The 26,039-nt window shown below is 49.6% G+C and overlaps 1 protein-coding gene across 1 annotated transcript; it reads right to left on the reverse strand.

Annotated features, from left to right (window-relative positions):
• Positions 1-5,086: 5,086 nt before the first annotated feature.
• On the reverse strand, positions 5,087-26,039 carry PPP5C (protein phosphatase 5 catalytic subunit). The gene is made up of 13 exons (XM_073561187.1): positions 25,845-26,039; positions 21,890-22,131; positions 19,716-19,863; positions 18,667-18,788; positions 17,877-17,942; positions 17,697-17,795; positions 17,231-17,336; positions 14,302-14,444; positions 6,602-6,689; positions 6,436-6,476; positions 6,078-6,256; positions 5,915-5,996; positions 5,087-5,497 (listed from the first exon to the last, which is right to left on the reverse strand). The coding sequence occupies exons 1-13, from the start codon at positions 25,948-25,950 to the stop codon at positions 5,435-5,437; spliced, it is 1,485 nt and encodes a 494-aa protein (XP_073417288.1). The 5' UTR covers positions 25,951-26,039; the 3' UTR covers positions 5,087-5,434.

Below are 26,039 nucleotides of genomic sequence, written 5' to 3' on the forward strand. Positions count from 1 at the left end.
ACATGGCAACCGCTAAATATTCCAGCATATTTACCATTCAAAAAGTCAAATGGCGCTCCTTCCCTTCTGAGCTGTGCCGTGCGCCCAAACAGTGGTTTATGACCACATTTGAGGTATCGTTGTACTCAGGAGAAATTGCCCAACAAATTTTAGGATCCATTTTATCCTGTTTCCCATGTGAAAATGAAAAAATTGATGCTAAATAAAATTTCTGTTGGAAAAATTAAAATGTCCATTTTTTCTTTCCACATTGCTTTAGTTCCTGTGAAACACCTGAAGGGTTAATAATCTTCTTGAATGCAGTTTTGAGTAGCTTGAGGGGTGCAGTTTTTAGAATGGTGTAACTTTTGGGTATATTCTGCCATATAGACCCCTCAAAGTGACTTCAAATGTGAGGTGGTCCCTAAAAAAAAATGGTTTTGTAAATTTTATTGTAAAAATGAGAAATCGCTGGTCAACTTTTAACCCTTATAACTTCCTAACAAAAAAATATTTTGTTTCCAAAACTGTGCTGATGTAAAGTAGACATATGGGAAATGTTATTTATTAACTATTTTGTGTCACATAACTCTCTCTGGTTTAACAGAATAAAAATTCAAAATTTGAAAATTGCAAAATTTTCACCAAATTTCTGATTTTTTGACAAATAAACGCAAAAATTATCAACCTAAATTTACCACTAACATGAAGCCCAATATGTCACGAAAAAACAATCTCAGAATCGCTAGGATCCGTTGAAGCGTTCCTGAGTTATTACCTCATAAAGGGACACTGGTCAGAATTGCAAAAAATGGCCTGGTCATTAAGGTCAAAATAGGCTTGGTCATGAAGGGGTTAAATGTCATGAAATGAATTACGGGCATTGTACTGTATATGAAAATATGACTCACCACATCACCAAGAAAAAGGTCATCCTGAACCCAGCAAGGGTCTCCGAGCAGATCGTACTATTCTCATTACCATCACTCAAGCAAAATGTCACCACTGGAACCCGTCAAATACCCTTAGACCACCAGGGAACAAAATATAATGCACCATATACTCTAGACCAGGGGTCCCCAACCGCCGGTCCGCGGCCCAGCACCGGGCCGCTGCAGTGCTCTTGCCGGTCCGCGGACACAAGGGGAGCCAGGGGCGGTCAGTGGCGTAGCGGGGGCTGGGGCGGCGTGTGTAGCTGCGGCAGGGAGCGATCCAAGCAGCTCCGCTGCCTGCAAGAGGGAATAGCAGGAGCGGAGCTGCAAGGACCCGTCCAGCTTCCTGCCCGCTGCCCGCGCTTCCTGTCTCTGACACAGAGAGGAGCGCGGCCGCTGCTGTGTCAGAGCGAGGAAGCGCGGGCAGGTGAGAGGAGAGAGGTGGTGTCTGTGTGTGTGTACGTATAATATGTGTGTGTGTGTGTGTGTGTGAAGGCAATGATGGGGTGAAGGCAATGATGGGGAGAGGGGAGTGATGGGGTGAAGGCAAGGATGGGGAGAGGGGAGTGATGGGGTGAAGGCAATGATGGGGAGAAGGGGGTGATGGAGCACTCATTCAAAACCTATGGTGAGTTGAGTCACATTATAAATGTTATTTAATTATAAGTATGCACTGCTACACTACAACCGTGTCCATAGCCCCGCCCCCTTATGACCAAAGCCCCGCCCCTGCCACACCTCCATCCCCGCCCTGCCGGGCCATGGAAGAATGGTCTTGCTTGAAACCGGTCCCTGGTGCAAAAAAGGTTGGGGACCACTGCTCTAGACCACCAGGAAATAGAATATAAATACCCATATACATCATCAAAGAACAAAAGATAATCCCAGATATACCCTAGACCACCAGGGAACAAAGAAGAATCCATCAATGATAGACCAGCAAAGAACAAAAGATAATTCACTGTTTATCTGAGATCACCAGGGAGCAAAGTATAACTCCGCATAAACCCCAGACCGTCAGGGAATAGAACATAATTACCCATATACCCTCGCCCATTACGTGTCCCGGGAGACTACAGAAAAATATTAACCTCTTCATGAACTACAAGGAAACAATGCATCCCCCATATTCACAAGGCCACAGGCCATAACTCCTGTATATACACGGCCACCAGGGAACAGAATATGAACCCGCTCTTCTATTGCCCCGCTGGCTGTGTACCCATTACAGGGATGACGCTTATACGGTGCACAATGACCACCCGGAAGGTTCTGGCTCCCACAAGAATTTGGGGGCATTTTTGGGATACCCTGACAATGAGCTTGGTGCCCCCTTGTAGTGGTAACAGTCTGGACTCGTTGGCAGCCATCACTGTATAGAATCCATTTATAAACTGAACTGCCGGACGATGGAGGAGGAGACACATTCTCAGCGGTGGCGGAGCTGATTATCACATCATTGCCACAGCAACAAAGCGCGATTCCGATAATGCTATATCAGAGAATTCCTGCAGTGATCCGGGTCATAACCGCACAGCGCAAACAAGGAGAACTGCCAGCGGGGACAGCTCCAGGGAAGGGCTGATAACAAGACTGATCCAAACCATAACCAACCCCTCAATGTAACCCGAACACAAAATCTCCCAACGTAAGAGGTCACCCCAAAATCTGACCCAACTAGAACCCTAGGAAACAACAAGAAACTCCCAACTTTAACCTTTTATTTGCAGATTTAGAGAAAAAAGGGCTCCGAACAGTTCAGGGCAAAAATACAAAAAAAATGTCTTTTTGCCATCACTTGTCCTAAACGAAAGGGATGACCCTTAATCATTTCAGGCCTCATATATGTCAGTGCTGCTGATTCAGGCGAATAACGTGGCGTCTTATTTGCTGCAGCCTTTATTGCTTAGTCAGAGGGGAAAATCACACTGCTTCAGGCACATGACCACCTAGCTCCCCCTAGTGGTGGTTGCGGACAGGATTTTATCATGTATCTCTGTATACAGAGAGCTCCTCCTAGTGGTGGCTGCAGACAGAATCTTATCATGTATCTCTGTATACAGGAAGCGCCTCCTAGTGGTGGCTGCAGAAAGGATCTTATGTATCTCTATATACAGGAAGCTCCCCCTAGTGGTGGCTGCGGATAGGATTTTATCATGTATCTCTGTATACAGGAAGCTCCCCCTAGTGGTGACTGCAGACAGAATATGTATCTCTGTATACAGGGAGCTCCACCTAGTGGTGGCTGCAGACAGAATCTTATATATCTCTGCATACAGGGAGCTCCCCATAGTGGTGGCTGCAGACAGAATCTTATCATGTATCTCTGTATACAGGAGGCTCACCCTAGTGGTGGCTGCAGACAGGATCTTATGTATCTTTGTATATAGGAAGCTCACCCTAGAGGTGGCTGCGGACAGGATCTTATCATATATCACTGTATACAGGGAGCTCCCCCTAGTGGTGGCTGCAGACAGGATCTTATGTATCACTATATACAGGGAGCTCCCCCTAGTGGTGGCTGCAGACAGGATCTTATAATGCATCTTTGTATACAGGGAGCTCCCCCTATTGGTGGCTGCAGACAGGATCTTATGTATCACTGTATACAGGGAGCTCCCCCTAGTGGTGGCTGCAGACAGAATATTATGTATCTCTGTATACAGGGAGCTTCCCCTAGTGGTGGCTGCAGACATGATCTTATGTATCTCTGTATACAGGGAGCTCCCCCTAGTGGTGGCTGCAGACAGAATATTATGTATCTCTCTGTATACAGGGAGCTTCCCCTAGTGGTGGCTGCAGACATGATCTTATGTATCTCTGTATACAGAGATCTCCCCCTAGAGGTGGCTGCAGGCAGATTATGTATCTCTGTATACAGGGAGCTCCCCCTAGTGGTGACTGCAGACATGATCTTATGTATCTCTGTATACAGGGAGCTCCCCCTAGTGGTGGCTGCGGACAGGATCTTATGTATCACTGTATACAGGGAGCTCCCCCTAGTGGTGGCTGCAGACAGGATTTTATCATGTATCTTTGTATACAGGGAGCTCCCCTTAAGGGCATGTCACACTAAGCGATATCGCTAGCAATATCGCTATAACTTGTGACGTTATAGCGATATTGCTAGCGATATCGCTGTGTCTGATACTTACCTACGACCGGCTCCCCCGCTGGTTATCGCTGATCGCGCGAGAACGTCCAGGACTGTTTCTCGTCGTCAGCTTCCTGCGGCGCTTCCTGCTGTGACGACAAGCGACGCGTGGAGCCGGGCGGGAGGACGCAGGATCGCTGCGTCTGACAGGTAAGTAGCGACCCCCGTCCCCAGCGATGTCGCTAGTGAGATCTGCCTGTGTGGCAGCTCACTAGCGACCACTTAGCGATGTACCAGCGATCCTGACCGCGTCATATCGCTGGTTGGGATCGCTGGTACATCGCTAAGTGTGACAGTACCTTTAGAGATGGCTGCAGACAGAACCTTAATTAAAATTTAGACTGTTAGGAGCAAAACAGTAACAATGCAGTGACATGATGAGAATCTGCATTACTAAATCATATGCTAAATAGCTGCAAGTCACATTTATGTATGAGATAGCCAAGAGGATTGTCTATAAGAGGAGTCTCATGTTCAGCAGTAGATATTGGGGGAGATCTGGAGGCTGAAGGTCACAACATTGCTCCCCTTTTGCTTGTCTGCGTATGTCGGGGGCACAGAGCGTGGGCTAGAGGGGCACAATGTGCCAGTGGCACACTCACTTTGCCTCTCTGCACATTTCCACTCAATATTTCTGTTTTTGGATCCATGAAATGTGAACAGGGTCTTGCAGAGATGTGAAGAAAGGACACAATTTTTAGCGCCAGCTGATGTCTAACCACGTTCATAATAACACTGGCGCCCAGAGGACGGTGAAAACTGAAAATAGGCGATAATCAAGGTAATGGGCAATGCTGAACACAGGAGCACACTGCCATCTAGCGGCTGAATGCTGAGACTGCAGCCATCATCCCACTGATCTCCATCAGACAAGGCTGCAGTTATGTTGTATCGTCTCACACCAAAGATCGGCTCACAGCCGTCATTCACCATTGGTATTAGCACACATCGGCATCAGTGCTGTGCAGGAACTACAAATCCCAGCATGTCGGGGCAGTGCACAGTGAAGGGACGTCAGCAATGCTGTAATGAGAATCTTTATTAGAAGCAAAGTAATTACAGACAGCGCATGGAGCGGGGCATGGAGGAGACACAGGATATACAGGAGGGAGGGGGCGGCAGGACTATTGTGCGTTTGTAGCTGACACGACCCCCCACACACTTATGTCACACCCTCACACGTCGCACACACTCACTCACACGTCACTCACTCATCCTCTCTGGTACAGTAATAAAAAATATTCCTCTTGTTTGTTTCTCGCCCGCTTAGGCCCTGGAAGGAACTGGGGCAAATACTAGGAGAGCCCCTCCGATCGTGTTCCTGGGGGGGGCGCTGCTCGGAGACACGGACACAGCGGTCGGATCTTTCTTACATCATTCCCATCTGGAGCAGCGAGTTGGCGTACATCATGGGCTTCACATTGGGGTGCGGCTGTTGAGAGAGTCACGAGGCATAAGTACTGAGAGCCTCAGCGGGGTGGAGGGGGGACCAATGCTTAGATTCTGTTCACACTCACATCACGGCTGTTATATTATAAGGGTCTGATTAACGGATATAACAGGGCTGCCTGAGAAAGTGTGAGCAGACCCCAATACAAAGCGGCCGCATCAACGCACAAAATCAGAGAAACGCAGAGCAGCAGGGACGACTGGGCACTGGATCAGAAGGAGGGTGCAGGAAACAGAGATACATGTGCAGAGAAAGGTTGCCTTGGGTACATAGGTAAACAGGGCAGAGAACAAAGCCAGGTTGCAGAAGACAGAAGGCAGAGCCGGGGGGGGGGGGGGGGGGGGGGGGAGAATAGGAGGTGTTAACAAGACACTGGTGCGACTACCAGAAAGTACTTACCACAGCATCAAACTGGTGGAACTTGGGCTTCAGTTCCGAGCCGTTGAGATGTATGTACGCCCCTTTATTGCCCATCTGGTCACTATGGAAGAAAAAAAAACACAAAAGGAGTGAGAGACTAAACACACAAAGAATGAGCCAGAAACCGCCGCCATATTGTTACCAGTAGTTTGGAGCAGAGAACACGGTCACACAGAGGCCATTGTGGGTCACTTCATAGCCTTCAGCCTTCACCTCATGACTGCGGATAATGTAATCCAGACCGTTCTCCTCCAGAAATCTGCGGGTCACATCTGGGCCAAACTGGCAGCTCACACCCCGCTTACTGGGAGATCGCCCGTCCTGGGGGAGAGACAGAGGCATAGCGTTAGACAATAAGGAAAATGGCAGGAGGACAGGAAGGTCAGTGGTGGGGGAGGAGTTAGGAAAGAGGGAGTCAGGCCCAGAGGTGATACGGAGGGAGTCGGGCCCAGAGGGGACAAAGTAATAAGAGATTTGGTGCAGATGGGGACTTAGCTTGCCTGTGGCTGGGGATCGGACCACAGAAGGTCGCACATAGGTCCTGCAAAAATAAAGTCAATCATCAGATTTCTGTAACCAGGGATGAATCTACAGCAGACAAGCCGTCGCTGACAGAAGCTTCAGCCGCAATATTGTAGGGAGGCCATGTGAAATGATAGGACCAACCTGAGTCTGGAGGCTGCCGATTGCGTTCAATACTACGAATCTGATCCAAGGTGATCCCGTCCTCCGAGAACAGACCCCCGTGCATGATCTGAGGAGACACATGGGCTGAATCAGAGACAATGCTGGGAGTTGTTATGTACAAGCCCCGGAGCAGCAGTCCCTGAAGCCCATGCGCTATAGTGTGGCACCGTTATATACAGTGATGCCCCAACATCTTGCGGCTCCGGGTCTAGGGGGCTGCAGGACAGACGAGGCATTCTCCACATGCCGGCTCGGGTTTCAGTCTGATCATCATAAATTCCAGGCTCCTTCTTCCACATCCTTGTAAGGAGTCAGACATCGCGCCCGACTGCAAACACCGCTCTGCTGCAGAGAAGACGCAGATCTACAGAGGGCGACCGGGGAACGGAGGAGACCCTGTACCAAAAATGTCACCGCAGAGCACCATAGAAATTGCTACACCAGTCACATACTGTTATCAGTGCTACACTGGAGGGCACATACTGTTATCAGTGCTACACTGGAGGTCACATACTGATATCAGTGCTACACTGGAGGTCACATACTGAAATCAGTGCTACACTGGTGGTCACATACTGTTATCAGTGCTACACTGGTGGTCACATTCTGATATCAGTGCTACACTGGTGGTCACATTCTGATATCAGTGCTACACTGGTGGTCACATACTGATATCAGTGCTACACTGGTGGTCACATACTGATATCAGTGCTACACTGGTGGTCACATACTGATATCAGTGCTACACTGGAGGGCACATAGTGTTATCAGTGCTACACTGGAGGGCATATACTGATATCAGTGCTACACTGGAAGGCACATACTGATATCAGTGCTACACTGGAGGGCACATACTGATATCGGTATCAGTGCTACACTGGTGGTCACATACTGATATCAGTGCTACACTGGTGGTCACACACTGATATCAGTGCTACACTGGAGGGCACACACTGATATCAGTGCTACACTGGAGGGCACACACTGATATCAGTGCTACACTGGAGGGCACATAGTGTTATCAGTGCTACACTGGAGGGCATATACTGATATCAGTGCTACACTGGAAGGCACATACTGATATCAGTGCTACACTGGAGGGCACATACTGATATCGGTATCAGTGCTACACTGGTGGTCACATACTGATATCAGTGCTACACTGGTGGTCACACACTGATATCAGTGCTACACTGGAGGGCACACACTGATATCAGTGCTACACTGGAGGGCACATACTGATATCAGTGCTACACTGGAGGGCACATACTGATATCAGTGCTACACTGGAGGGCACATACTGATATCAGTGCTACACTGGTGGTCACATACTGTTATCAGTGCTACACTGGTGGTCACATACTGTTATCAATATGCCTCCTGAGGGGGCACGTGTGCGGGTCAAGCATGTGTCTCCCTGCAGCATAAGTATTACTGCAGCAGAAGTATCATGAAGATGCAGTTATTACAACGGCTGAGAGTTAACATCCACCTCCTCTCCTCTCTTCACACAGGTACAATCTCTGCTACAGCTACAATCCCTGCTTGCTGTCATCTAGTGCAACATTTCCTTTAATGGTACAATCTCTGCTACAATCCCTGCTTGTTATCATCTAGTGCAACATTTCCTTTAATGGTACAATCTCTGCTACTGCTACAATCCCTGCTTGCTGTCATCTAGTGCAACATTTCCTTTAATGGTATATAACAGTGCCTACTGAATGTTTGCTAAAATCATTTTTTGCATTTAACTCAATACTTACTGCTGTATATCCATGTTGGGGCCAGTAGAGATGTTATCAGGTGCAAGGTGTTACTAGCATATGGATGTAGCCAGGCCCTGTGCCTTTGATTGTGTAACCTCCTCTGGTGTGCTAGGCAATTGGTAATTTATCCCAAATCGGTTCCCACAATCCCTCTCACCTGATCCTCTACTCAGTCCTATATATTCAGATGACTCCTAAGGGGGCACGTGTCTCCCTGCAGCATAAGTATCGTGAAGATTCAGTTATTACAACAGCAGTTAGTCACGGCAGGAGTCAGGACCCCACACTATGTACCTGTCTCTTTTGAGTATGTCTGCTGAGTAAGCATTTCTTATTACTTCTATCTAGCTTTTCTATTCACCCTCCTACTCCTTCACCATGTTTACATATGCCCTCACAGTGTTTGCTCCTTTAATCCTCACTCTCCTTCGCTATCCCCAAACCCCAGCACCCTCTAACCAAATAATCATCTCCCCTTCCCTCTTTCTTCCCCACCGGACCTCCTCTGCTGAACTGCTCCTCAACCTCAAATCTGTCCTAATGAAACCTAAAACAAGCTGCCCACTCTCCTTCTCCTATCTGCTCTCCCTTTCTCTGCTTCTCCTCACTGCTTGCGACATATCTCCCAATCCTGGACCCCCACAGCTCATAACCCCCATTACTACTGCTCCCTATCTAATAAGAACTATCGCAATCTTTCCAACCTAAAACCCGTGCCATTGACACCCAAACCCCTGCTCCCTCTCTATGAAGCACTTTGGAATGCCCGCTCCATCTGCAATAAGCTCCATGTGAATCATGACCACGTTCTCTCTCATAATCTTGCCTTTCTCGGCCTCACAGAAAACTGGCTGACACCCTCTGACACCGCCTCCCCTGCTGCGCTGTGTTACGGCGGCCTCCACTTCACCCACACTCCTCGCCCTGGCAACAGACACGGTGGAAGAGCGGGTCTTCTCCTTTCTTCCAACTGCACCTTTAACCCAATCCCACCTCTTCCCTCCCCTTTTTTGAAGGCCACTCTGTCCGCATCTACTCTCCCTCCAACCTCCAAGTGGCCATCATATACTGACCTCCAGGCCCGACCACTGCCTTGATTGACCAATTCTCTACCTGGCTTCTTCACTTTCTTTCAACTGACATCCCCACTATCATCATGGGTGACTTCAACATCCCCACTGATACCCTTCAGTCAGCAGCCTCCAAACTCCTGTCCCTTACTTCATCTTTTGGACTTACTCAGTGGTCCTCCTCAGCCACCCACACAGACGGACACACACTAGACCTGGTCTTCACCTGTCTCTGCTCCCTATCTAACTTCACAGCCTCCCCTCTCCCTCTATCTGACCACCATCTACTCACTTTATCATCCCTGTCCTCCTCTCCTGGCATCCATGTCCAGCAACATGCACACCCCCGCAGAAACCTTGCACACCTAGACACCCACACGCTCTCTGACTCTATTCTGCCACTGGCATCCATATCCTCATTCCATGACACAGACAGTGCCACTGCTTTCTACAATGCCACTCTCGCATCAGCTATTGACACGGTCGCCCCTCTCGTTCATGGCAGAATGCCACGTACCAACAGACAACCCTGGCACAATAACATCACTAAAAAGCTCCGGAAAGTGTCCAGGGCTGCAGAGCGGCGTTGGAAGAAAACAAATTCGCAAGATGACTTCACTGCATTCAAACAGGCAACACTCGCTTTCAAATCTGCCCTCACCTCTGGTAAACAGGCCTACTTCACAACCCTCGTATCTTCCCTATCCTACAATCCAAAACAGTTATTCAAAACGTTCAACTCCCTCCTCCACCCACCACTGCCCCCTCCAACCTCCCTCATCTCTGCTGAGGGACTTTGCCACACACTACAAAAATAAGATCGACCAAACAAGGCAAGTCTTCATTGTTCAACCACCACAACCCCTTTGTATACCAGACCAATGACCAAACCCCATAACCTCCCTCTCCAACATCACTGAAGGGAAGCTTAATCGCCTCTTCTCCAAATCGCACCTTACAACCTGTGCACTTGACCCCATCCCATCTCCTCCCCAACCTCACCACCACACTTATCCCATCCCTAACCCACCCCGTCAACCTATTGCTAACATCCGGTACCTTCCCTTCTGCTTTTAAACATGCCACAATCACGCCTATTCTTAAAAAGCCAACCCTCGACCCATCCACTATGTTCAGCTATCGCTCAATATCACTGCTCCCATTTGCTTCCAAACTCCTGTACCTGCACGTCCACGCTGAACTTTCCTCCCACCTCTCATCTAACTTGCTCGTTGACAATCTACAATCTGGTTTCCGCCCCCATCACTCCACTGAGACAGCCCTGACCAAAATTACTAACGACCTACTTACAGCCAAAGCAAAACGGACAATACTCTATACTCCTGCTTCTAGCATTCGACACAATTGACCACTGCCTCCTACTACAGATCCTCTCCTCCTTTGGTATCAAAGACCTCACCCTATCCTGGATCTCCTCATACCTTTCAAACTGCACATTCAGCATCACCTCATCCCACCCTCTCTCTCTTGGAGTCCCCCAAGGCTCTGTTCTAGGACCCCTACTCTTCTCAATTTATACCCTTGGCCTGGGTCAGCTCATAAAGTCCCATGGATTCCAGTACCACCTTTATGCTGACGACACTCAGATCTACCTCTCTGGCCCAGACGTCACCTCTCTGCTGCCCAGAATTCCGGAGTGTCTAACAGCCGTATCCTCCTCCTTCTCCTCTCGCTTCCTCAAGCTCAATGTGGACAAATCTGAACTCATCATCTTTCCTCCATCTCACAGATCTTCCTTAACTGACCTATCTATCACAATTAATGACATTACACTTTCCCCAGTACCGGAAGTCCGCTGCCTCGGAGTAACCTTTGACTCTGCCCTGTCCTTCAAACCGCACATCCAAGCTCTTTCTACCTCCTGTCGCCTCCAGCTCAAAAATATTTCCGGAATCCGTCCTTTCCTCAACCCTCAATTTACTAAAATGCTTGTGCACGCCCTCATCATCTTCCGCCTCGACTACTGCAACATCTTTTTCTGTGGTCTCCCTGCTAACACCCTCACACCTCTCCAGTCCATCCTTAACTCAGCGGCCCGAGTAATTCATCTCTCCTCGCTACTCCTCCGCTTCTCCCCTCTGCAAATCACTTCACTGGCTTCCATTCAATCAGCGTATCCAGTTCAAATTACTAATACTGACCTACAAGGCCATCTATAACCTGTCTCTTCCATATGTCTCTGAACTTATCTCCCGATACCTTCCCTCACGTAATCTCCGGTTATGCCAAGACCTCCTTCTCTCCTCCACACTTATTCGTTCCTCACCCAACCGCCTCCAAGACTTCTCCCAAATATCCACCATCCTCTGGAATTCTTTGCCCCAAAATGTCCGACTATCAACCACATTCGGATCCTTCAAACGGAACCTGAGAACCCACCTCTTCAGGAAAGCCTACAGCCTGCAATGACCCCACTACCTCCTTAACACTACCGGAGACATCGCCTCAACCAACACCGGAACTGCTGCAACCCACCAAACTACTGTCTCCTTCCCCACCATCCTGTAGCAGTAAGCCCGAAAGGGCAGGGTACTCTCTTCTTTGTATCAGTCTGTCATTGTAAGTTTGCTTACTGTAAGTGATATCTGTAATTTGTATGTAACTCCTTATGTACAGCACCATGGAATCAATGGTGCTATATAAATAAATTATAATAATATTCAGTGCTACACTGGTGGTCACATACTGATATCAGTGCTACACTGGTGGTCACATACTGATATCAGTGCCAAACTGGAGGTCATATACTGATATCAGTGCCACACTGGTGGTCACATACTGATATCAGTGCCACACTGGTGGTCACATACTGATATCAGAGCAGCACTGGTGGTCACATACTGATATCAGAGCAGCACTGGTGGGCACATACTGATATCAGTGCCACACTGGTGGTCACATACTGATATCAGAGCAGCACTGGTGGTCACATACTGATATCAGAGCAGCACTGGTGGTCACATACTGATATCAGTGCTACACTGGTGGTCACATACTGATATCAGTGCTACACTGGTGGTCACATACTGATATCAGAGCAGCACTGGTGGGCACATACTGATATCAGAGCAGCACTGGTGGGCACATACTGTTATCAGTGCTACACTGGTGGTCACATACTGATATCAGTGCCACACTGGTGGTCACATACTGATATCAGTGCCACACTGGTGGTCACATACTGTTATCAGTGCTACACTGGAGGTCACATACTGTTATCAGTGCTACACTGGAGGTCACATACTGTAATCAGTGCTACACTGGAGGTCACATACTGTAATCAGTGCTACACTGGAGGGCACATACTGTTATCAGTGCTACACTGGAGGGCACATACTGTTATCAGTGCTACACTGGAGGGCACATACTGTTATCAGTGCTACACTGGAGGGCACATACTGTTATCAGTGCTACACTGGAGGGCACATACTGTTATCAGTGCTACACTGGAGGGCACATACTGTTATCAGTGCTACACTGGAGGGCACATACTGTTATCAGTGCTACACTGGAGGGCACATACTGTTATCAGTGCTACACTGGAGGGCACATACTGTTATCAGTGCTACACTGGAGGGCACATACTGTTATCAGTGCTACACTGGAGGGCACATACTGTTATCAGTGCCACACTGGAGGGCACATACTGATATCAGTGCCACACTGGTGGTCACATACTGATATCAGAGCAGCACTGGTGGTCACATACTAATATCAGAGCAGCACTGGTGGGCACATACTGATATCAGTGCCACACTGGTGGTCACATACTGATATCAGAGCAGCACTGGTGGTCACATACTGATATCAGAGCAGCACTGGTGGTCACATACTGATATCAGAGCAGCACTGGTGGTCACATACTGATATCAGAGCAGCACTGGTGGGCACATACTGTTATCAGTGCCACACTGGTGGTCACATACTGATATCAGTGCCACACTGGTGGTCACATACTGATATCAGTGCTACACTGGAGGGCACATACTGTTATCAGTGCTACACTGGAGGGCACATACTGTTATCAGTGCTACACTGGTGGTCACATACTTATATCAGTGCTACACTGGAGGGCATATACTGATATCAGTGCTACACTGGTGGTCACATACTGATATCAGTGCCACACTGGTGGTCACATTCTGATATCAGTGCTACACTGGTGGTCACATACTTATATCAGTGCTACACTGGAGGGCACATACTGTTATCAGTGCTACACTGGAGGGCACATACTGTAATCAGTGCTACACTGGAGGGCACATACTGTTATCAGTGCTACACTGGAGGGCACATACTGTTATCAGTGCTACACTGGAGGGCACATACTGTTATCAGTGCTACACTGGAGGGCACATACTGTTATCAGTGCTACACTGGAGGGCACATACTGTTATCAGTGCTACACTGGAGGGCACATACTGTTATCAGTGCTACACTGGAGGGCACATACTGATATCAGTGCTACACTGGTGGTCACATACTGTTATCAGTGCTACACTGGAGGGCCCCTTCCCGATATCAGCGCTAAACTGGTGGTCACATACTGATATCAGTGCTACACTGGAGGGCACATACTGATATCAGTGCTACACTGGAGGGCACATACTGATATCAGTGCTACACTGGAGGGCACATACTGATATCAGTGCTACACTGGAGGGCACATACTGATATCAGTGCTACACTGGAGGGCACATACTGGTATCATATACTGGTGCTAGTAAAATCAGAAGACGTCCCATCCCCATCGCCCTGTTGTTCAGTATGGAAATACCGTTGTGGCCCTGGGGCCACTTCATGTTCCCGTTTCGAGTCTCACCAGGACGCGCTGGTTGACGCACATCGCTAATGGCAGCCACTGGAAAACTTCACTAAAGAGCTGGAACATCTGGTTGGAGTATTTGGCTTTCACTTCTCCCTCAAATCCATACATCTGATTCATCGTGTCCGTCTCATGGTTTCCTGATGGAAGAAAGTGGTAGCAAGTTACAGAAGATAATTTACACAGATAACGAAGGAAACCGGTCAGCGGAAACATGACAGCGCAGCGTCCGCCGATCAGCGAGAGAGAAGCCCCCGGGGAAGTGACCGTAAGAACAGTCTGCCGTGCGGCTAATAAAAGTATGCTTTTCTCTGAAACGCTGCTGTGACAAACATATACGGCTGACAAACTACAGGAAGTGTTCGAGACATGCTGCACATGGGCTGCGGAGAATCATTATTTTGCTGGTGCAGTCACTGTGTACATAAAATAAATTACTGATCATGAGTTACATCCTGTATTATACCCCAGAGCTGCACTAACTATTCTGCTGGTGCAGTCACTGTGTACATACATTACTGATCCTGAGTTACATCCTGTATTATACTCCAGGGATGCACTAACTATTCTGCTGGTGCAGTCACTGTGTACATACATTACTGATCCTCAGTTATATCCTGTATTATATTCCAGAGCTGCACTCACTATTCTGCTGGTGCGGTCACTGTGTACATACATTACTGATCCTGAGTTACATCCTGTTTTATACTCCAGAACTGCACTCACTATTCTGCTGGTGCTGTCACTGTGTATATACAGAACAGATCCTGCGTTACATCCTGTATTATACTCCAGAGCTGAACTCACTATTCTGCTGGTTAATCACTGTGTATATACATTACATTACTGATCCTGTACTGATCCTGAGTTACATCCTGTTTTGTACTCCAAAGCTGCACTCACTATTCTGCTGGTGCAGTCACTGTGTATATACATTACAGATCCCGAGTTACATCCTGTATTATACCCCAGAGCTGCACTCACTATTCTGCTGGTGCAGTCACTGTGTACATACATTACATTACTGATCCTGTACTGATCCTGAGTTACATCCCGTATTATACTCCAGAGCTGCACTCACTATTCTGCTAGTGCAGTCACTGTGTACATACATTACTGATCCTGAGTTACATCCTGTATTATACCCCAGAGCTGCACTCACTATTCTGCTGGTGCAGTCACTGTGTACATACATTACATTACTGATCCTGTACTGATCCTGAGTTACATCCTGTATTATACTCCAGAGCTGCACTCACTATTGTGCTGGTACAGTCACTGTGTACATACATTACTGATCCTGAGTTACATCCTGTATTACCCCAGAGCTGCACTCACTATTCTGCTGGTACAGTCACTGTGTACATACATTGCTGATCCTGTACTGATCCTGAGTTACATCCTGTATTATACTCCAGAGCTGCACTCACTATTCTGCTGGTGCAGTCACTGTGTACATACATTACATTACTGATCCTGAGTTACATCCTGTATTATACTCCAGAGCTGCACTCACTATTCTGCTGGTGCAGTCACTGTGTACATACATTACTGATCCTGAGTTACATCCTGTATTATACTCCAGAGCTGCACTCACTATTCTGCTGGTGCAGTCACTGTGTACATACATTACATTACTGATTCTGTACTGATCCTGAGTTACATCCTGTATTATACTCCAGAGCTGCACTCACTATTGTGCTGGTACAGTCACTGTGTACATACATTACTGATCCTGTACTTATCCTGAGTTACATCCTGTATTATACTCCAGAGCTGCACTCACTATTCTGCTGGTACAGTCACTGTGTACATACATTACATTACTGATCCTGAGTTACATCCTGTATTATACCCCAGAGCTGCACTCACTATTCTGCTGGTACAGTCACTCTGTACATACATTACATTACTGATCCTGTACTGATCCTGAGTTACATCCTGTATTATACTCCAGAGCTGCACTCACTATTCTGCTGGTGCAGTCACTGTGTACATACATTACATTACTGATCCTGAGTTACATCCTGTATTATCCTCCAGAGCTGCACTCACTATTCTGCTGGTGCAGTCACTGTGTACATATATTAATTACTGATCCTGAGTTACATCCTGTATTATACTCCAGGGCTGCACTCACTATTCTGCTGGTACAGTCACTGTGTACATACATTACATTACTGATCCTGAGTTACATCCTGTATTATACTCCAGAGCTGCACTCACTATTCTACTGGTGCAGTCACTGTGTACATACATTACTGATCCTGAGTTACATCCTGTATTATACTCCAGGGCTGCACTCACTATTCTGCTGGTACAGTCACTGTGTACATACATTACATTACTGATCCTGAGTTACATCCTGTATTATACTCCAGAGCTGCACTCACTATTCTACTGGTGCAGTCACTGTGTACATACATTACTGATCCTGAGTTACTTCCTGTATTATACTCCAGAGCTGCACTCACTATTCTACTGGTGCAGTCACCCTGTACATACATTACTGATCCTGAGTTACATCCTGTATTATACTCCAGAGCTGCACTCACTATTCTGCTGGTACAGTCACTGTGTACATACATTACATTACTGATCCTGAGTTACATCCTGTATTATACTCCAGAGCTGCACTCACTATTCTACTGGTGCAGTCACTGTGTACATACATTACTGATCCTGAGTTACTTCCTGTATTATACTCCAGAGCTGCACTCACTATTCTACTGGTGCAGTCACTGTGTACATACATTACTGATCCTGAGTTACATCCTGTTTTATACTCCAGAACTGCACTCACTATTCTGCTGGTGCTGTCACTGTGTATATACAGAACAGATCCTGCGTTACATCCTGTATTATACCCCAGAGCTGCACTCACTATTCTGTTGCTTGGGGTGGTTTCTATATGATGTGGACTCACCTCGCAGCAGATGGAAATGCTCAGGATAAAGCAGTTTGAAGCCACACAGAGTAACAATCACCTCCACTGAAAATGAACCTCGGTCCACAAAGTCACCATTAAATATCTGTACAGAGCTCAGGAAGCAGAGCAAGCGGTGACACATGGTGGGTTGTCACTGCTGACCCTATGGGGGGTGCCGGGTCACAGCGTATCTACCCACAATCAGTAGACGTCTATGGGGCGAGTTCCCCCCTTTTTCTTAGATTAGCAGCTGAGAATCCCCATACTGACATTGCAGCTCTCACAGATGTTGTCACCCACCCACCCCCCACTCCGTACTGCCCCCTACAGCCAGTGCTCCTTGCCCCAGTTATGGCGCGCTCAGTTTTTACCTGTGAATTTTTTGGGAGCAACATAAAAAGACAGAATAGGTGACTCCCCCTGCAGGCTGGGGACGGTGACTGCACCCTCAGGAAAAGGATACGTAAGGATTGCTCTCAGACGGGAGGCCATTAAGATGGAAAATGTTCATCAGATCGTAAAACTGTCCATGAGTGTCACCACAGACTGTCACCTGCTGGGACTGCAGAGAGAGCGCAAAAAACATCACAATGACGTAAACATGAAGAGCGCCACCATTAGGACCGAGTCAGAGAGCACTCACCTGCTCCAATGCCACCTCCACCAGACTGGGCAGCTGCGACAGGATCTCCTTCACCTGGACAAGAATCTGGACAAAGAAGAGACACGTGAGCTGCGGCCTCCGGCGACTGAGAGTGGTCCCTACTGAGGTGCTCACAATCCCCAACCTCCAGTGGTGCTAAGGACCCCTATCCACCTGCGACGCTAAAGACCTCTCCCCTTGCGGTGCACAGGACCCCCTATCTTCTGCAACACTCAGGACACCTCACCACCCCCTGCTGCGTTTAGGATCCCGACTCCCACCCCCTCCCGCGGCGCTCAGGACGCCGACCCCCCACCGCCTGCGGCGCTCAGGACACCGACCCCCCACCGCCTGCGGTGCTCAGGACACCGACCCCCCACCGCCTGCGGCGCTCAGGACGCCGACCCCCCACCGCCTGCGGCGCTCAGGACGCCGACCCCCCACCGCCTGCGGCGCTCAGGACGCCGACCCCCCCACCGCCTGCGGCGCTCAGGACGCCGACCCCCCCACCGCCTGCGGCGCTCAGGACGCCGACCCCCCCACCGCCTGCGGCGCTCAGGACGCCGACCCCCACCGCCTGCGGCGCTCAGGACGCCGACCCCCCCACCGCCTGCGGCGCTCAGGACGCCGACCCCCACCGCCTGCGGCGCTCAGGACGCCGACCCCCACCGCCTGCGGCGCTCAGGACGCCGACCCCCACCGCCTGAAGCACTCAGGATGCTGACACCACCCCATGCGGTGCATAGGAAACCCACCCCTTCCCCCACACGTCACCCGTGTCACTCGTTACCTGATAGACACATTTTCTATGAAGTTTCTTCTGATCTTTATAAAATTTCATTAATTCCACCATAAAGTCCACAGTGACCTTTCCATTCTGTAACTGGGGACCAGTGTATTCATCCTCAATGGCTAGAGAGAGGAAGAAAGCAAAACGTAAAGTGCATGTACTCACTGCTCCACGACCTGAGCGCAGCCTCTACTACGTGCACATGTAACCACTGCTCCACGACCACAGCGCAGCCTCTACTACGCACACATGTACCCACTGCTTCACATCCTGAGCGCAGCCTCTACTACGCAAACATGTACCCACTGCTTCACATCCTGAGCGCAACCTCTACTACGCCCACATGTATCCACTGCTCCATGTCCTGAGTGCAGCCACTACAACGTCCACATGTATCCACTGCTCCATGTCCTGAGTGCAGCCACTACTACGCCCAAATGTACCCACTGCTCCACGTTTTTAGCGCAACCTCTACTATGTACACATCTACCCACTGCTTTACAACCTGAGTGCAGCCCCTATTACGTGCACATGTACTCGCTGTTCCATGCCCTGAGAGCTCTAATATGTGCGCATGTTCACACTGGACACTAAACAGACAAAATCTTGGCATATAGTAAGGCTTGAATACTAGGTTAGAGCTGTCCCAAATAGGGTCACCGTGACATGGTGGGACAGCTTTTACTTTTTAATCAAAATTAGGTTAACCAAGTCCCTATATTATTATCATGCACTATTGCTATTTATTTATTTACTGCAGGGTAATTGTTTATTTTGGTTTTAACTTAGGTTTTTGTATGACCACATTTACCCATTGCTCCACATCCTGAGAGCAGCCTCTATGCACACACGTGCCCGCTGCTTCACATCCTAAAGCCAAGCTTCATGGCACATGTACCCATTGCTCCATGTCCTGTGCGTAGCTTCTATGCACATGTGCCCACTGCTCCACATCATAAGCCCAGCTTCTATGGCACATAAACCCACTTGCTCCATGTCAGTAGAGCAGCCACCGCTGTGGGTACAGCACCCGCCCTCACATCACTCACTCATTCCTTCGATGTCCAGAGAATCCACCACGGAGCGATTTTGTTGGTCGCAGGCGATCGCGCGCTCAAACGCTTTCTGTCGCACCAGCTTATTGCACTCCTGGAACTTCATCTGAGCGTCTTTATCATGAGGACGAACCTTCACCACCTGCAGGAGACCAGAAGCGGTGAGACAAAGGGAAGGAGACTGCAGTGATGGAGGAGGGGCAACAGAGGGGTGTTCAGGGTAAAATGACTGGCAGAGAGGTAGTAAGGTTTGGGGGTCAATAGACATGCAGGGGGTGGGGTCTAGAGGAAACAATAGGCAGGGGGGCGGGATCTAGGCGAGACAATAGACAGGCAGGGTCAGGGTCTAGGGGAGACAATAGGCAGGGGAAGGGGGTCTGGGGAGACGTCTAGAGGAAGACAACTGGCAGGGGGTAGGGTAAAAGAGACATCAGGCAGGGGCGTGGTCTAGAAAAGACACCAGGAAGGGCGGGGTCTAGAGGAGTCAACAGGCAGGGTGCGGGGTCTAGAGGAGTCAACAGGCAGGGTGCGGGGTCTAGAGGAGTCAACAGGCAGGGTGCGGGGTCTAGAGGAGTCAACAGGCAGGGTGCGGGGTCTAGAAGAGTCAACAGGCAGGGGGCAAGGTCTAAAGGAGTCAACAGTAAGGTAGCAGACAACAGGCAGGAGGCAGGGTCTAGAGGAGACACCAGGCAGGGGGCGGGTCTAGAGGAGACACCAGGCAGGGGGCGGGTCTAGAGGAGACACCAGGCAGGGGGCGGGTCTAGAGGAGACACCAGGCAGGGGGCGGGTCTAGAGGAGACACCAGGCAGGGGGCGGGTCTAGAGGAGACACCAGGCAGGGGGCGGGTCTAGAGGAGACACCAGGCAGGGGGCGGGTCTAGAGGAGACACCAGGCAGGGGGCGGGTCTAGAGGAGACACCAGGCAGGGGGCGGGTCTAGAGGAGACACCAGGCAGGGGGCGGGTCTAGAGGAGACACCAGGCAGGGGGCGGGTCTAGAGGAGACACCAGGCAGGGGGCGGGTCTAGAGGAGACACCAGGCAGGGGGCGGGTCTAGAGGAGACACCAGGCAGGGGGCGGGTCTAGAGGAGACACCAGGCAGGGGGCGGGTCTAGAGGAGACACCAGGCAGGGGGCGGGTCTAGAGGAGACACCAGGCAGGGGGCGGGTCTAGAGGAGACACCAGGCAGGGGGCGGGTCTAGAGGAGACACCAGGCAGGGGGCGGGTCTAGAGGAGACACCAGGCAGGGGGCGGGTCTAGAGGAGACACCAGGCAGGGGGCGGGTCTAGAGGAGACACCAGGCAGGGGGCGGGTCTAGAGGAGACACCAGGCAGGGGGCGGGTCTAGAGGAGACACCAGGCAGGGGGCGGGTCTAGAGGAGACACCAGGCAGGGGGCGGGTCTAGAGGAGACACCAGGCAGGGGGCGGGTCTAGAGGAGACACCAGGCAGGGGGCGGGTCTAGAGGAGACACCAGGCAGGGGGCGGGTCTAGAGGAGACACCAGGCAGGGGGCGGGCGCTAGAGGAGACACCAGGCAGGGGGCGGGCGCTAGAGGAGACACCAGGCAGGGGGCGGGCGCTAGAGGAGACAACAGGCAGGGGCGGGGTCTAGAGAAGACAACAGGCAGGGGCGGGGTCTAGAGAAGACAACAGGCAGGGGCGGGGTCTAGAGAAGACAACAGGCAGGGGCGGGGTCTAGAGAAGACAACAGGCAGGGGCGGGGTCTAGAGAACACAACAGGCAGGGGTGAGGTCTAGAGGAGCCACCAGGCAGGGGCGGGGTCTAGAGGAGACAACAGGCAGGGGCGGGGTCTAGAGAACACAACAGGCAGGGGTGGGGTCTAGAGGACACAACAGGCAGGGGTGGGGTCTAGAGGAGACAACAGGCAGGGGTGGGGTCTAGAGAACACAACAGGCAGGGGTGGGGTCTAGAGAACACAACAGGCAGGGGTGGGGTCTAGAGAACACAACAGGCAGGGGTGGGGTCTAGAGAACACAACAGGCAGGGGTGGGGTCTAGAGAACACAACAGGCAGGGGTGGGGTCTAGAGAACACAACAGGCAGGGGTGGGGTCTAGAGGAGACAATAGGCAGGGGACGGGGTCTAAAGGAGACAATAGGCAGGGGGTGGGCTCTCAGCATGGATGGGATACAGTAACTGCGCCAGTTCTGACCGTCTCGTAGTCCTTCAGTGCAGCCTTCAGTTTCCCCAGTGCCATGTTGCTGGCCGCTCGCCTGTAGTAGCCTTTGATGTATTTGGCATCGAGTTGGATGGCGCGCGAGGCGTCGGCCAGGGCATAGCCATAACATTCAGTGCGGAGGTACGCCAGGCTGCGGTTCCCATAGTAAATGGCGCTGTTTGGGCTGAGAGTGATGGCCTCAGTGTAATATTGTACGGCGCGGTCATAATCCTTCACTGTGGGAAAGAGAGTTGTCAACACAGAAAGCTACGCCCAGACCACACCCACTGATTATTAAGCTCCGCCTATTGACCAAACCCACAAACATAAGCTCCACCCACTTAGTCACAGCTAATTGGGAGTTGCCCTACAGCTGACTATCGCTAGAAGAATAGTTGTCTCCACCCATGTAGCCCTCCTGCTCTGCTTAACCCCTCCCCCACACCACTGATTGGCAGCTTTCTGCCTATGCACGGTGTACACAGAAAGCTGCCAGTCAGGAGTGTGGGTGGGGGTATACAAGGGTAATCTATAGCAGAGAAAACTGTGATTTTATCAAAACTGTAGCAAGCAGCCAAGAGACACATCACTGGAATCTGGCTCTCTGCCTCCACATTCTTGCTCTCAGATTACAGAGGAAAAACTTGCCTTCAGATTCCCTTCAAAGGGAATCTGTCACCCCTTTTTTGAGATATCATATAATGATATCATTCAATTGTGTGTCACCTAAGGATTCTCTTAGTACTTTTGCTTCCCCCTGACCCCGCACCTTTCATGCATAAATACCTTTTTTATATCGGTTCAGATGTATGTAAACTGCCGCCGTCCGGTCCGCTGGCGGGGCTTATTCACCTGCTCCCCCCTCCCTGTCTTGCTCTACACAAGAAGAAATGCGTAGAGCAAGACAGGGAGGGGGGAGCAGGTGAATAAGCCCCGCCAGCGGACCGGACGGCGGCAGTTTACATACATCTGAACCGATATAAAAAAGGTATTTATGCATGAAAGGTGCGGGGTCAGGGGGAAGCAAAAGTACTAAGAGAATCCTTATGTGACACACAATTGAATGATATCATTATATGATATCTCAAAAAAGAGGTGACAGATTCCCTTTAAGATACCAGAAGTTGTAAAATACTAGATATAAAGTGACAGAATGCTGGGAGCTGTAGAACAATAGATATAACGTCAGAGGATGCTGGGAGTTGTAGTACACTAGATTTAAGTTCACTGAATAATTCTAAACTAAATATCTCCAATAAATATCACCTACAATTCAGTCTAATCCAATTGGAGTAAAATGTAGAATTATAAATCCTAAATTTTAATATTTAATTTAAAATGGATAAACGCAGATTACATCAGTACAAATATACAGATTCTCTCGGTGCAGACGATGAATGATCCTATTGCTGTAACAAAGTATTATTGGGCCTGAGTATATTAAATGGTTATTTTATTAATATTCTGACCTTAATTACACTGGTCAAAAATGACCACATATTCACATTAAAGGACGCCCTAAATCTGCAATCTGCGACTAGAATTCACTGCCCTTCATTCTGCACTAATCACTTTTATAGGCCCTAAGACTGTAGAAAGAGCGCATTATTATCATTTTAAAATCTAGGTTTTATAATTCTACATTTTACTCCAATTGGATTAGACTGAATTATACTAGATATAGGGAGACAGGATGCTGGGAGTTGTAGTACTCTAACTGAAAGGTGAGGGGATGCTGGGAGTTGTAGTACTCTAAATGCAAGGTGAGGGGATGCTGGGATTTGTAGTACTCTAGACGCAAGGTGACAGGATGCAGGGAGTTGTAGTACTCTAAATGCAAGGTGACAGGATGCAGGGAGTTGTAGTACTCTAAATGCAAGGTGAGGGGATGCAGGGAGTTGTAGTACTCTAAATGCAAGGTGAGAGGATGCTGGGAGTTGTAGTACTCTAGACGCAAGGTGAGGGATGATGGGATTTGTAGTACTCTAAATGCAAGGTGAGGGGATGCAGGGAGTTATAGTACTCTAAATGCAAGGTGAGGGGATGCAGGGAGTTGTAGTACTCTAAATGCAAGGTGACAGGATGCAGGGAGTTGTAGTACTCTAAATGCAAGGTGAGGGGATGCAGGGAGTTGTAGTACTCTAAATGCAAGGTGAGGGGATGCAGGGAGTTGTAGTACTCTAAATGCAAGGTGAGGGGATGCAGGGAGTTGTAGTACTATAAATGCAAGGTGAGGGGATGCAGGGAGTTGTAGTACTCTAAATGCAAGGTGACGGGATGCAGGGAGTTGTAGTACTCTAAATGCAAGGTGACAGGATGCAGGGAGTTGTAGTACTCTAAATGCAAGGTGAGGGGATGCAGGGAGTTGTAGTACTCTAAATACAAGGTGAGGGGATGCAGGGAGTTGTAGTACTCTAAATGCAAGGTGAGGGGATGCAGGGAGTTGTAGTACTCTAAATGCAAGGTGACAGGATGCAGGGAGTTGTAGTACTCTAAATGCAAGGTGACAGGATGCAGGGAGTTGTAGTACTCTAAATGCAAGGTGACGGGATGCAGGGAGTTGTAGTACTCTAAATGCAAGGTGACAGGATGCAGGGAGTTCTAGTACTCTAAATGCAAGGTGACAGGATGCAGGGAGTTCTAGTACTCTAAATGCAAGGTGACAGGATGCAGGGAGTTCTAGTACTCTAAATGCAAGGTGACAGGATGCAGGGAGTTCTAGTACTCTAAATGCAAGGTGACGGGATGCAGGGAGTTGTAGTACTCTAAATGCAAGGTGAGGGGATGCAGGGAGTTGTAGTACTCTAGACGCAAGGTGAGGGGATGCTGGGATTTGTAGTACTCTAGACGCAAGGTGACGGGATGCAGGGAGTTGTAGTACTCTAGACGCAAGGTGAGGGGATGCTGGGATTTGTAGTACTCTAGACGCAAGGTGAGGGGATGCTGGGAGTTGTAGTACTCTAAATGCAAGGTGAGGGATGCTGGGATTTGTAGAACTCTAATTGCAAGGTGAGGGATGCTGGGATTTGTAGTACTCTAGACGCAAGGTGACAGGATGCAGGGAGTTGTAGTACTCTAGACGCAAGGTGACGGGATGCAGGGAGTTGTAGTACTCTAAATGCAAGGTGACAGGATGCAGGGAGTTGTAGTACTCTAGACGTAAGGTGACAGGATGCAGGGAGTTGTAGTACTCTAGACGCAAGGTGACAGGATGCAGGGAGTTGTAGTACTCTAGACGCAAGGTGACAGGATGCAGGGAGTTGTAGTACTCTAGACGCAAGGTGACAGGATGCAGGGAGTTGTAGTACTCTAGACGCAAGGTGACGGGATGCAGGGAGTTGTAGTACTCTAGACGTAAGGTGACAGGATGCATGGAGTTGTAGTACTCTAGACGCAAGGTGAGGGGATGCTGGGATTTGTAGTACTCTAGACGCAAGGTGGGGGGATGCTGGGAGTTGTAGTACTCTAAATGCAAGGTGAGGGATGCTGGGATTTGTAGAACTCTAATTGCAAGGTGAGGGATGCTGGGATTTTTAGTACTCTAGACGCAAGGTGAGGGGATGCTGGGAGTTGTAGTACTCTAGACGCATGGTGACAGGATGCAGGGAGTTGTAGTACTCTAGACGCAAGGTGAGGGGATGCTGGGATTTGTAGTACTCTAGACGCATGGTGAGGGGATGCTGGGAGTTGTAGTACTCTAGACGCAAGGTGACAGGATGCAGGGAGTTGTAGTACTCTAGACGCAAGGTGAGGGGATGCTGGGATTTGTAGTACTCTAGACGCAAGGTGACGGGATGCAGGGAGTTGTAGTACTCTAGACGCAAGGTGAGGGGATGCTGGGATTTGTAGTACTCTAGACGCATGGTGAGGGGATGCTGGGAGTTGTAGTACTCTAACTGCAAGGTGACAGGATGCAGGGAGTTGTAGTAGGCGCATTTCGGGCAGTTACCCCTGAAGTATTCGTTGGCCTTCTCCTTCAGCTCCTCCGCGGTCCTCCCGTCTCCGCTGCCGGCCTCTCCTTCTCCAGTCTCCGCCGCCCGCTCTCCCTCAGCCATCTTCCCGCTACCGGTCACTGCGTCACTACGAGAGCGACACAGTGCGACATCCGGCGGCCACCTTGAGAATGGCGGCGGCCAGAGGAACG

This window comes from Dendrobates tinctorius, unplaced genomic scaffold, assembly GCF_039654945.1.
Source record: "Dendrobates tinctorius isolate UK_male_01 unplaced genomic scaffold, ASM3965494v1 ptg000315l, whole genome shotgun sequence".
NCBI lineage: Eukaryota > Metazoa > Chordata > Amphibia > Anura > Dendrobatidae > Dendrobates > Dendrobates tinctorius.